The 13190-nt window shown below is 37.1% G+C and overlaps 1 protein-coding gene across 3 annotated transcripts in view; it reads right to left on the reverse strand.

Moving 5' to 3' along the window:
• The window catches only part of PSMD1 (proteasome 26S subunit, non-ATPase 1), a 105004-nt gene that overhangs the window by 75845 nt on the left and 15969 nt on the right, over positions 1 to 13190 (reverse strand). For all 3 annotated transcript variants that reach the window (XM_019923520.3, XM_073807137.1, XM_019923521.3), the window contains 9 exons: positions 12419 to 12479; positions 11231 to 11359; positions 9783 to 9871; positions 9232 to 9310; positions 8564 to 8737; positions 6371 to 6482; positions 5581 to 5777; positions 4519 to 4614; positions 2429 to 2493 (listed from right to left, as the gene is read on the reverse strand). In XM_019923520.3, coding sequence (XP_019779079.1) covers positions 2429 to 2493; positions 4519 to 4614; positions 5581 to 5777; positions 6371 to 6482; positions 8564 to 8737; positions 9232 to 9310; positions 9783 to 9871; positions 11231 to 11359; positions 12419 to 12479 — 1002 coding nt within the window. The remainder of the gene's footprint in view (positions 1 to 2428; positions 2494 to 4518; positions 4615 to 5580; positions 5778 to 6370; positions 6483 to 8563; positions 8738 to 9231; positions 9311 to 9782; positions 9872 to 11230; positions 11360 to 12418; positions 12480 to 13190) is intronic.

A 13190-nucleotide genomic window follows, 5' to 3' on the forward strand; every position in this document is an offset into this window, starting at 1 on the left:
TAAAATTAGAGAACTTGGCTTTAACTGCAACTCCTTAGACAAGTTGATTACATTTAATTTTCTTCATCCATGAAGTTTTAGACAAAGTTACCTATAAAGTCTTTTCCAGTTTCTACCTCTTATAAGAATCATTCTGAAGAAAAAAGAAAACAACAGCAACAGAACTCTGAATGGTCCCTTAGAAATAATGAGCACAAAAACAACTCATTAGCTGGATCTGAGTATCCTAGGTAGTAGAGATCCTAGCAAAGCCTAAAAGCAGCTCATGGAAGACATCTGCTGCTGAAACTGGGAACTGAGCACATGTGTAAGCTACAGTAAACACAAGGGCAGAAATGAATTTTGATAATTAGAGAGCAAAGCACTGTCAGGTTAAAAATGGAAGAAAAACAGTTTTCACGAAAGCTCAACTTCCTGTGTGGCAGAATACACACCCTAGGTGACTGATTTATATGATATAAAATATAAAGTGACTAATAGGAACAGTTAGTAGCCGACTGAATAGATAAAACACAGGAAGAGACCATGATGAGTAGGATTCTTTATACAGGCCAATAGTTACTAAGGGCACACCTAGAAGAATATATTTTCCATATACAAATTATCTAGTTTTCCAATAAGAATTAAAAAAAAACCTCCCCGAATAGCAATAATAAAACCATTTGTTTTTGGTTTTCAATTGTGTCTAATCTCTAGAACAAAATTAAGGAAAGGTTAGCATCACAGGTTGGCTAGAATGATATGCCAAAGATGACAGGAAGGAAACAGAACTATTCAACTTCTATTCTGCTTCCATCTTTTGTCTCAGGAGAATGCTTTTTAGACCAGAAAGATAGAAAGTAACGTTGTTAAGACTGATCAAAATGCAAAACAGGTGAAGAGACTGGGTGCCTTAAATGAGTTCAAGTCTCTAAGCTAAATGAATCACTTCCCTGAAACAGAACTTGTGAATATAATTGTAGAACCACTGTTGACAAATCTGAGCAAAAACAGAAAATGGCAAAGATACAAAAGGACTGTACGTGGCTAAATATTCCAGTGTTCAAAAAGAGACAGGACTCAAGAAATTTAAACTATGGAGCCTGCTGTAGATCTTTTGAAAAAATGTGGAATAGCTTAACACAAATAGGTTTTATCAGATCTCAGAAAAGGAATCAATGAACACGTGATACTTCTATGAATTTACTAAAAACAATAATAACCAATTAACCACATAATCTGTTTTAGAGGTACCAGACTAGTAGATCTGTATAAATACTATGACTTTAGGATTTAGTGAAAGTTCTCTAGTCTCTCTGTGAACAAGTTAGACAAATGAGGTTAGAGGTAATACAATAAAGGAGATTAGTATTTTTTTGAACAACCTCATTCAACAAAACTGACTGGTGTAAGGAGAAACCTATTAACATGCTATATGGATGTGTGCTTTGCTGTTTTATTCAACATTTTTATCCACAATAGGAAAAATATATTTAGTGCCTGCAGTAAATGGTTAACTTCCTATCTTGCATCTTAGAGAAGGTCCTCTAACCAGTTCACAGTGGATGTTGAGTAAATATTTGTTGGAAAAAATATATATACAATCTATACCAAAGATGAAAAGTACATGAAACTCATCTTACATGCACCTTCAGAACTTATTTTACTGTGTAATTTCACCACAAGTAAACTCTAATAAGCAGTGCCCAAAAACGAGCTGAAAGAAATACTTTTTATTTTCCTATGTTGCATTTTAAGATAAAGTACCTAAGCGAAAAGAAACAGTGTATATGAAATTGGAGAGAAGAACTACTGTAAGAAGTACTACTGCATCTACCACAACTATTGCAACTGCCACTACTCATACACACTTGAATAGCACTTACTAGTGCCAGATACAGTTCGAAAGACTTTAGACATATTAATTCACTTAACTGTCAAAAAACAGTCTTAGGTACTATTACTATACCCTTAGGAATTTGAAGTTCAAAGACGCTAAGTAACAAGCCCAAAGTCACTCAGCTAGTAAGTGACAGGGCCAAGATTCAATCCTGGCAGATTGGTTTCAGAGTGTGTCCTCTAAATCACAACCATACTATAATGCCAAGGGCATCTCCAAATCTGCACATTTTCCACTCCTTTGCATTTAAACAAAACCTAATACCTTTCACTCTCATTAAAGAGCTTCAAGAACTCTACAAGTCTGTGTGAGAGATAGCATCCCTTTTGAATTACCAATATACATGGGAAGAGGACTACTGCTTCTCAAAGAGCATCTCAGACTCTCAAAACATACTGGCTTCTTTTTCAGAGGAACAGTACTAACTTTAATGTTATATGGTCCTCACTCTGAACCTAGACATACTTCCTCAGATATTTAGTTTCTGTTTAATTACTAACTACAAATAGAAATGGAATATAAATAGAATCAGAAGTTAGAAATTATTACCTGAAGAGAATGAACCCAAGTGATTCTACTGCTGCCCTCCTGACATCGTCGTTAACATCACTTACCTAGGAAAAAATTTAAAGGATAATTACATTATACTACATGCATCCTATTACTACACTCATCACGTTACTAGAATAAACTGATATGAGAGGCCCACGTCATTTAAACGTAAACTAGATCTCATTAGTATATTACCGTAGCCACCTCCCTAATCCATGGTTTCACTTTCAGCAGTTTCAGTTACCCACAGTCAACTGTGGTCTGAATATTAAATGGAAAATTCCAGAAATAAACAATTCGTAAGTTTTAAATTGCATGTCATTCTGAGTATTCTAATGAAATCTCACACCATCCCACTCTGTCCCGCCTGGGATGTAAATCATTCCTTTGTTTGGTGTGTCTCAGTTGTATATGCTATCCACACACTAGTCACATAGTAGCCCTCTCAGTTATCAGATCGATGAGGTATTGCAGTGCTTATATTCAAATAATCTTTATTTTACCTAATAATGGCCCCAAAGCACAGGAGTAGTGATGCTGCAATTCAGGTATTCTCTTACTGTGCCTAATTTATAAGTTAAACTTTATTACAGGTATGTATGTATGTTATATATATGAAAAAACATAGTATATGGACTATCCGTGGTTTCAGGCATCCACTGGGCGTCTTGGAACATACACCCCGTGGGTAAGGGGGGACTACTGTATTCCTCTATTAGAATGTCTTACCCCAATTAAGAAAAATTCATCTGAGAATTTCTTCATTTCAAGGCTTAGAAGCCTTTATAGTTTGGTGAAGTTTAAGATGCAGGGCTACTTCTAAAGACTATTTCAGCTCTACCATAGCTTTTGTGGGCCACGTTGAAAATCTAACCATTCCTTCAATGTTGTTTTCAAAACTGTATGTCCTAAACTCAAGCAAAATACAACCATCTATAACATACCACATGCTGCACTGATAAATAATAAATTACTAATAAATACTGTGTCATGTGAATATCTCTAGGAAGAAAGAAATAATAATAGCTCTAAATCCTTTCTGCATGGGAAGATGACCTTGGGTCTACCATCTCCCAGCACCAAGATGGTAGAAACCTACTGGGTTAAGACATATGGAACGTCCACTGTGTTATCAGGCAACATTATTTATCACTGAAAAACTGTACCTGGATTGGGTGACTCTGAGTGGAAAAAGCCTGTTGGAAAACATGGGCATTGGCTTTCCTGTGCAACGTGTCTCCTGTCATAGAGCATGTCCCTTAGGGGTACCTGGAAGCTAACTTCACAGGCTGGAAAAAGAAGTCGTTCCTATTGTTCATTAGATTTCCCTACCCTGGGGTGGTGGCACACATTCACATGGTCTTTTTTTTTAAACACAATAAAAGAGTTTAATAAGGTGTCCAGTTTACAAAATAAATCTAAAAAAATCAATAGCTTTTGTTTTACACCAATAATAACCTGGCAGAAAATGTAATGGGAGGAAAATTCCATACACAATCATAACAATAAATATGGAATACCCAGGAACAATTCTCCTGAGGTGTGTTGAAGTCCTAGACGAATGCTTTACAATTTATTTGCAGACGGGAAGACATATCATGTTCCTCAAAGGAAGCAGCTGATATGCAGTTTGAGTTTTCTGTGTTGCAACTCTCATTACACTTGTATTAATCTGTTCTGGCATCTGTATTCCCTAAGCTCAATGTATTCCATGAAGCTCAATGATGCCAAAGACTCCGTGTCATTCCCTGCTGTGTTCTAGTGCATGTCCAAGTTCCTGGATCCATTCACATGGTCCTGTCCCTTATAAATGAGGGTGCCCCTTGGAATAGAGTTTCAGAAGTTGCTCCTAAATGACTTTAAGGACTTTCATTCAAATAGACACACTGTCATCCTTTCCTGTATCCTTCTGAAAAGCTAAGTGAACCTGGCGCTAGGTTATGGCTGACTGTGCTCCATGAATGAGAATCTGAACCTGGGGCCGCTGGTGATAGTTATGTGGTGTGGGTGTGCAGTCATCAGCACATTTAGTGTCCGTCTGCAAACTTTCTCTTCCATGCCTATCCAAGAAAGGTCAGAGTACTTACAGCAACGTGTAGCAGGCGGCGAATAGCTTTGTTGTTACCTGAACCACAATAAGCCATGGCCACGGTATACATTCCAGATCGTCGAAGAATTGGATCCTAAGAAATAATTCAATATCAATCGTCAACTTATTTCAGATAGTAACTTCTACAGGCTTAGTTTCATCCATCAGGGGAGCTGGTTTTAGGTAAGAAATGAACTCAAGGAGCACCATTTTGTGGTTGGCAGTTCTCTACACAAATGGAGAATTAAAAGACTCTAATATGGTAGTAGTTAACTGCTTCTAATTCCCAATATTCTGTGCAACATGCCTATGCTGCCTCACACTTTTTATAAAGTATAAACTCAAGCCGAATACCAACACTCACTGCCCTATGATTCTCAACTTCCATTTGTCAAACAACAAAGAAGCTTGCTTCTAATTCTACATTCTAACTTGCTTTTACCTTACCACTTAATTCTTGGCCACTGAGCACTGAGTGGAAGAGATATGTAGTCTGATAGGTGAGCAAAATAATTAGTTTTATCAATAAACTATAGCAGTGGATGTTTTTATCAGATTACAGAGGACAGTACTGTTTACCACTGACTACCTACCATATACAATACCATTGTAAAAACAAAACAAAAGGCAAAGGAAAAAAATCTCACCCAAATAAATAAGTATAGAGATTGGCACTGTTTTCTGATGAAAAAACAATGAGTAAACTTTATGTCTTATTAAATGATTATGAAATCATCCCCAAAACATTATTTCTAAAAGAAATCAACCTATATATTTCTAAAGAATTTTTCTAAATCTGCTTATTTGAAAAATCACTGAAGTCTTGATTAAATTTAAAATTCTCAAATTAGCCCTGCTCACCTCTTTTAATCAGTGTTTTTCTTTCCTAAATTCTATAAGGCTTTATATATCTTTTGAGAAGTTTTATCAACAAATGTGCCTAAGAGTTCTGATAGGAACAAAGATAATTTCCAGTAAAGGTTAAGTGTTTCTGTAAATGCTGGATATAATAACCGGAGGGTGAAGAAATGCAGGGAAAAAAGGATGAATAATATGTGACCTTATCACGGCAGAGAGATTCAATGAGAGCATCAGCCTCCTCCATCCTTCCGTACATCACTAATGCTATGCCAACTGCAAGACCACGTAGAATCTTCTCATGTTGAGTTTCCTGTGCATAGCCAACCATGTCCTCAATAGCCTGGGCATTTTTAGAGCCCAACATAACCAAACCTAGGGCCAGGCCAGCTGCTTCCCCTAGTGAGTGAAAAGCAAAACATTAAAGAGTACGAGTTATGTACGTAAAGTAAATAAAACATATCCTATTGGAAGTGCTATCTATTAGCATCAACTATCAAAACAACCATTAGCTTCTGAGAGCATTGTTTCAAGTCATCAGACATAAAGAATAGTTTATGTGGAAGTACATCCATATATTTACAGCTATTTTCCTTTTAAATCTTGATAGGATACACTACAAAATCCTGCAGAGATTTCAAAGGAGACATTATGGCAATATTTTTTCTACATTATCACCTAGCAGTAGAGACAGCCTCAGGATACAAGCAGATCACTCTAATAAACTTCTATTTGCAAAAGTCAGTTATACAGACATACACACAAGACATACCATTTTAAAAAGCCTATATATCACAAAACATATTTTTATAAAATGAGTTTGATAAATGGGGCAAATAGAGAAATCTATTCCTATACTTCCTAAAAAGAATTCTCTACAAATAGAGAAATCCATTAGATTTTTAAGAGACCACAAAATATAGGTAGAAAACAAATATTACAGTTACATTAATTAATCCTAGAGTTTGTTATCTTTGGAAAGAATCACTTACCTGTCACAGCATCATCCTGATAAAGGTTTGTTTTTAGCAAATCATACACATCCTGGCGTGCAGTCCCCATGGCAGCCAAACCAAGGCCCAGACTGCCACCATGTCGAACAATCTAGAGAAAAAGGATGGGCTCCATTTATTTGGTACACTGCACTTAAAATCCAACTTTCATTCTAATTTCAAAATACGTTGTGATATTAGGCATGGAAAGCAGCTGGCCTAGGAAGTATGATCAAAGGATACAGAGGGCCAGTGGTAACCTCACCAATTTCAGTTTCAAAAGAATGCTGCTTGCTGATGCAAAATAATAGTGGGTTGAAAAGGAAATGAAAAAAATGAAAGTGGAGACAGTACAGCTCTCTTTTAATAAATTCACATGAGAAGGGGAGGAGAAAGACGACAACAACTAAAAGGGAGAAGCAAGTGGTGAGGAAAGATTTTTTTAGGATAGGTGAGACCTGAAGATGCTTGTGGACTGAGGGAGGCAGCATAGAAGGAAACTGAAGATAAAGGAGAAAAAAGTTTCTTCATAACTTCATGGTTATGAAGAAAGTGGGAGAAAATGGTGTCAAGACCAAAAGTTAGTCTTTATTTGAAGAACACTTTTGTGGTGATCTGTTACTTTTGAATGTACGGTATCCTTTTATTGGTGACAGCACCCCACTCCTGCTTGGGGAATATTCCTCCCCGCTGGTTCGAGTCTTGGTGGAACCATCACTTAAAATAAGCTCCCATCTTCCCCTAGCGAAAGTGTGGGCCTGTGACCCAAGACAGGCCAATCAGATGCTCCTCTGGAATTTTAATCTTTCTTAGGTGGAATGACCCAAGGACCAAAAACATTTCAAGTTCATTCATCCTGACAGTAGTGCCCTGAAGAGATGATCCCATTACTTCTTGTTATCTAGATTCCTAGAACTGCCCTGTGCTTAACCTTTGTGAGAACTGGTTCATCAGCTTTTCCTTTAATTAAGTAAGCTACTTCCAATAAACTCCTTGTTTAAGCAGAGGGTTTTATTGCTGGTAACCAAAAAGTTTTATCTGACAAGAAAATTTTTACCTGAGACCAACAGAGGAAATGAGGTAGAGATATGTATAAACTATATGATTTGTGGATAGGGGGTTTATTAGCTGAGAAAGACCTTCCTACTGGCCTCAGTCTTTTCACTGAAGTAGGACAGAATTTTCTGGCTCACTTAGCTACTCTCCCGATAACCTTCTAAAAGAGACTAACATAAAAGTTAAAGTCTAAAATCCTAGGTGTCAAGGTTCCTTAGAAAAAGAACAGGGCTGCTTAGTAAGTTTTTCCAAAAGAGTTACATTTAAAAAACCATCGAAGTTCAAACAAGCAAGATTCTGATTCCCAAAAGAGTACATGCAATTTCTTTGGGCTTTAGTTTCCTGAAAAATAATAGAATTAGGCTAAATGATCACTAAAGTCACTTATATAACATAACAAGACTCTGAAGTGTGGGAATACAACACATATTTTATCAATATAAATATCTGGTACTTTATTTTGCTCCTCACACACAAGGTTTAAAGGACTGAGAAGCACAATTTTAGCTTATAGAGAAGGAGAGGAAACTACCTTCAAAAGAAAAGATTCTAGGGACTTCCCTGGCGGTACAGTGGTTAAGACTCCATGCTCCCAATGCAGGGGGCCTGGGTTCGATCCCTGGTCAGGGAACTAGATCCCACATGCATGCCGCAACTAAGGAGCCCATATGCTGCAACTAAGGTGCTGGCCAGCCATAACTAAGGAGTCCACGAGCCACAACTAAGGAGCCCGCCTGCCACAACTAAGACCCATGCAACCAAATAAAGAAAGAAAGAAAAGATTCAATGAGAACAGTACTGGTTTGGGAATCCTACAAAATTTCTATTCACTGAAATAATTTGGCAAATTTAATGTTTCCCTGGACTTTTTTTTTTTTTTTTTTTTTTTTTTTTTGCGGTACGCGGGCCTCTCACTGTTGTGGCCTCTCCCACCGCGGAGCATAGCCTCCGGACGCACAGGCTCAGCGGCCATGGCTCACGAGCCTAGCCACTCCACGGCACGTGGGATCTTCCCGGAGCGGGGCACGAACCCATGTCCCCTGCATCGGCAGACGGACTCCCAACCACTGCGCCACCAGGGAAGCCCTCCCTGGACTCTTAAGTAATGGGAATTTATTTTTCCATTCTAATACTTACATCATTGCTGGCATTCTTAAGCTGGTTAAGCAGATAGTCAATTATATCACCCCCATGATTGGCATGAATGAGACCTAGTGCATAGAGACCTCCACCTTCCTGATAGGCTGATCCTGGAGAGGTGTCCTTGGGAAGATATGTTGCCATTAACTGTAATGCTTCCTTCTCATGACCCTGTAAATTTGAGCCACCACAAAGGTGTCAGTAAAGGAAAGTTAGAGAAAAGAAGATGTAACATTTTCTATGATTATTGCTTTTTCTCCAGAGTGAAGGGGGAAGTGGGGCTCTCTCCTAAGCAACTTTATCACTCACACAAGAAGACAGCCTTTAAATGACCCAGTCACATCCTGGTTAGAAACAAATGCTGCAATTCCCACCCCCTCCTTGTTTTATAACAGTTCCCCAAATTCATCTTAGATAATGCAAATAACTTATTTCAATTCATTTTGAGAAATGTCTTAGCTAGTCTTCACAGGAAAAAGGCTTCCACTTTTTATAAAAAAAACAAACACACATTTCTTCTTTACTTTATCCTTCCCTGTATGAGGACTGACCCAATTTAACAAAATGTACCTGTCAATGAATTATAGTAAACTTTAGTTTTTTTCTTAACTCCAGGAAAATTGCTTCTGTTCTGATGCCTGCTCACAGTGATCGGTATATATTACCTTATGAATTACACCCAAACTGGCCGTGGCTGTAAATTTTGCCCAGTTAGTGGCTCTGGCTAACCATTCCAAGTTATCTCTGTAAGAAAAGGAAATTCAGCAACACTACTGAAATGAACTCCATAAAGCTTTTTATAACGCTAACGTCAAAGCATTAAAATGTTCACCTTGAGCTGTTACAAATCATTTTACTTTATGGATCTCAAGTTACTGATGATTCCATTTTACCTCCTAAGTTGTTCTTAATATTTTGAGGACTTTAAAAATGCATGACATGTAATTCCACTATGAACAAAAGCAAAACTGTATCAAATTTCTAAGCTTAACGTATTTCATTCAAAAACCTATATTCAAGGCAACTAATAGAGAAAATTAATTTTACCTCAAAACAAGTAGGCATATGCAATTTAAAAAATTTATAAAATAGAAAAGTAGAATTTAAAATTCAGGACTGTCAGGCAGGGAAAGTTCCCCACATCCATGTGACAATGTCAACAAGTCTCTGTCAAAGACAATTTTAAACCAAAGTGGGAACCTACAAGCATATTTACCTAAGAAACTGGTCACTGGTAGTCCCACAGTGCATAAAAGAGTTTGCTATAACAGTTGCTGTGTGACACACAGAGTTCCTTACCGCATCCTACAAAAACAAATACAGATTTTTATCATTAGCAAAGTATTCCTACAAACGCAAGCTTGCATGTGAACACACAGTAAGAGGCCCTGTTCTGTGGTGAAAACATGAATAAACTGAACTGGTATTTAACATATGAACCTTGGATATTTCTTTTATAAACATTAAATAGCTAGCTTATAAAAAACAAGCAAGTCAAACAAAGTTTTATTTGTGGTCTTAACTTGAGGTCAGTAGTAGATTTTGGGTAGGAATTTATGCAGCAGACTTTCTAATTTTTGGTTTCTGAACAGTTCGCCATTTCTCTTCAGTATCTTGCTCAAGGTCTCCAAAGTATTGGGGTAACCCGAGGAGCAATGCTGCACCTCTTCCGGCACTGTAACTCTGGCAAGCACCAAAGTTATTTTGTTCATTTTTATTTATTTATTTATTTTTGCGGTACGCGGGCCTCTCATTGTTGTGGCCTCTCCTGTTGCGGAGCATAGGCTCTGGACGCGCAGGCTCAGCAGCCATGGCTCACAGGCCTAGCCGCTCCGCGGCATGTGGGATCTTCCCGTACCAGGGCATGAACCCGTGTCCCCTGCATCGGCAGGCGGACTCTCAACCACTGCGCCACCAGGGAAGCCCCTATTTTGTTTATTTTTAATGAGACTGCGTTATAAAGATAAACATCAGAAAACTGTCATAAATGCAGATTATATTATTCTTTTTGCCATCTGTAAAAATTATTTTGAAAGTCTGGAGAAGCATGATTACATATACCTCAATCAAACAACTGTTTAGTAATGGAATAGTATATGACAATAAAAAATGAATAAATGACTTTGGGAAAGGATACTGGGTAAATAACACAGGCAAGGCAGGAAGATTTTTTTGTACTATGTATCTTTTTATATTAAAACATTTTTTGAACCAGATGAATAGATTATCTGTTCAAAAATTAATATTAATAATTGTTAGGATCAATATCTCAACAAAGGTTACAATATCAAGGTAAGAACCCCTATTCTCAAGGAGTTTGCAGTTCAGTGGGAAAAACAAACACACAAATAACCTGTATTAATGTTCTGATTGTGGTATTTGTCCAAATGCCACACGTATACATTCAAATAAAAGCTAACTTAAAAAAAAAAAAGCCACTAAACTTCCCAATGAGAGACTAGCACAAAAAACAGGAGCTCAATCAATATTAATTCCTTTTCTTCTTCAACAAGATCAAGCATTTCTCCCATTGTTATTTTTTTTAAATACTTATTTCCTTGATCAGGAATAAAATGCAACAAATTATTCAATAACAAATGTAAGTACTTATTCAACAAAGAAATAAATATAAAAAAAGGCCTCCATTACAGATGAATTTCCTACCTTTGTGTTTTTTAGAATCATGAGATCTGTGTTATTGTTTCGTATTAAAAACTGCAGATGTAACTCAATAGCCATTTCACCACTTAGAATTTTAATCATTTTCAAAGTCTGATCCTTGGGCTCTGGACTCTGCCGAACAAACAAGAATGAAAATTATTGTATTACTGAAATCCAGTAAGCTAACTTTTTTAACAGCACTAAACCAGTGAAATTCAGTCATACACACAACAAAACCCATATTTTAACAGTAGGATCTAGCAAACTCATGTATCATTTATTTGAGAGAAAGTAATTTATTTCTTTATTAGATGCCATTGAGATATGATACCAGCTTGATGGAAGAATGCAATTCATTCCAAACTCACTTCCAATATAAAATATTTTAATATTAAAAAAAACTGTAAAAGAGTAACTAATTACCGGTGATATGCAAGGAGAACTACTTTATACACAACCAACTTATAGTTTAGGTGAGAAACTCCCTCCTCCAAATTGAGAAAAAGCACCTTTAACCAACACATATATATGATCTCATGAACTACCAAGCCATCAACACAACTCTCCAACCATGTGAAGAAGAGTTGAAATTTATATACCTGATAACCAGAAACCAAAAATCCTGATGGAGGAAACATTTACATCCAACAGACCACTGCTCTAATCCTTGCCCCACTCTCCACACACCATGAATACTAAAAATAAAGACAACTAAACTACCCCCTCCCCCTCTATGATAAGTTGCCATTTATTTGTTAGAAGCCATACTTTTTTCTCACCCTGTGACAGGTAATTCAGAGTTATTCTGGACAGAGTTCATTCTTTGATAAGGATCTAAGGATTTTATTTCTTCTAAGTCAAGTGCCTTCTGGGATTGATCTTTTTTCTTTTTTGGCTGTGCTGTGTGGCTTGTGGGATCTTAGTTCCCTGACCAAGGATTGAACCCAGGCCCTGTCAGCAGTGAAAGCGCCGAGTCCTAACCACTGGACCACCGGACCACCAGGGAATTCCCTGGGATGAATATTTAAAATTTTACTTTTTATAGAAAATCCATTTTTATAAAATAACTTTGGTATCAAACTTAATAATAAACCTCCATAAAAGCAGGTATGAAACACTTTTAAATAATTTACAATATAGTGTGGAAATATATGTTTAAATGGCAACCTCAACTTCAAAAAGCACACTTACCACTTCTGGTGTCTTTCCTACAAGTACACTACCTGTCTTTTCTTCTGTTTCCATTGAGTCACTAAAAGGAAGAGAACCAATAGTTACTAATGTGATAAATCTTTTCTGAATAGTATGTGTGGGTGGCTTTTTTTTTTCCTTTTAATCAAACTGAAGGTCTGAACCATGTCCAAATTAAATATCTTGCAAGGAAAAAACAGTTAATTACTTCTTAAGTACTGCCATTAGGAAACGAAAAAGATTGTAAAATAAGATGGAGGCAACCCAGTTACTGGATTTCCACCAAATAAATTCATAAAAACACGCAAAGCAACTAACTAGGTTAGCAAAATATATGGACAACAAAACCAGGTGACAAAGTATCTCCCAGATTCCCAAAACACGGTCAGGTGAAGATACACCACCACGAGCCACAAAGACCAGTCTGAAGCAAAGCAGCTGGAGCCTCAACAACTCTTAAACGAACCAGCCGACACCCCCTTCTAGGTCAAAGCACTACACTGAGGAGAAAATGCTGGGCACAGAATCCAAATTAAAGCAGCAGAAATGAGGGAAAAAGAAGGCTGAAATAAAAGTGAGAAAGGAAACAGAGCCAGGAGATCTCAGAACACAAAGACACCATTTTGTTTAAAACTCCACAAGCACGATAAAAGAGGAAATTCTAGAGAACAGGGAAATTAGGAAAACTATCCTAAATCAAGCCTCCTTTGTAAATATTTAGGAAAACTAATTTCAGTAAAGATAAACCACAGAAAAGGATCAAAGTAAAATC

Source organism: Tursiops truncatus, chromosome 7 (assembly GCF_011762595.2).
Source record: "Tursiops truncatus isolate mTurTru1 chromosome 7, mTurTru1.mat.Y, whole genome shotgun sequence".
In the NCBI taxonomy this organism is placed as follows: Eukaryota; Metazoa; Chordata; class Mammalia; order Artiodactyla; family Delphinidae; genus Tursiops; species Tursiops truncatus.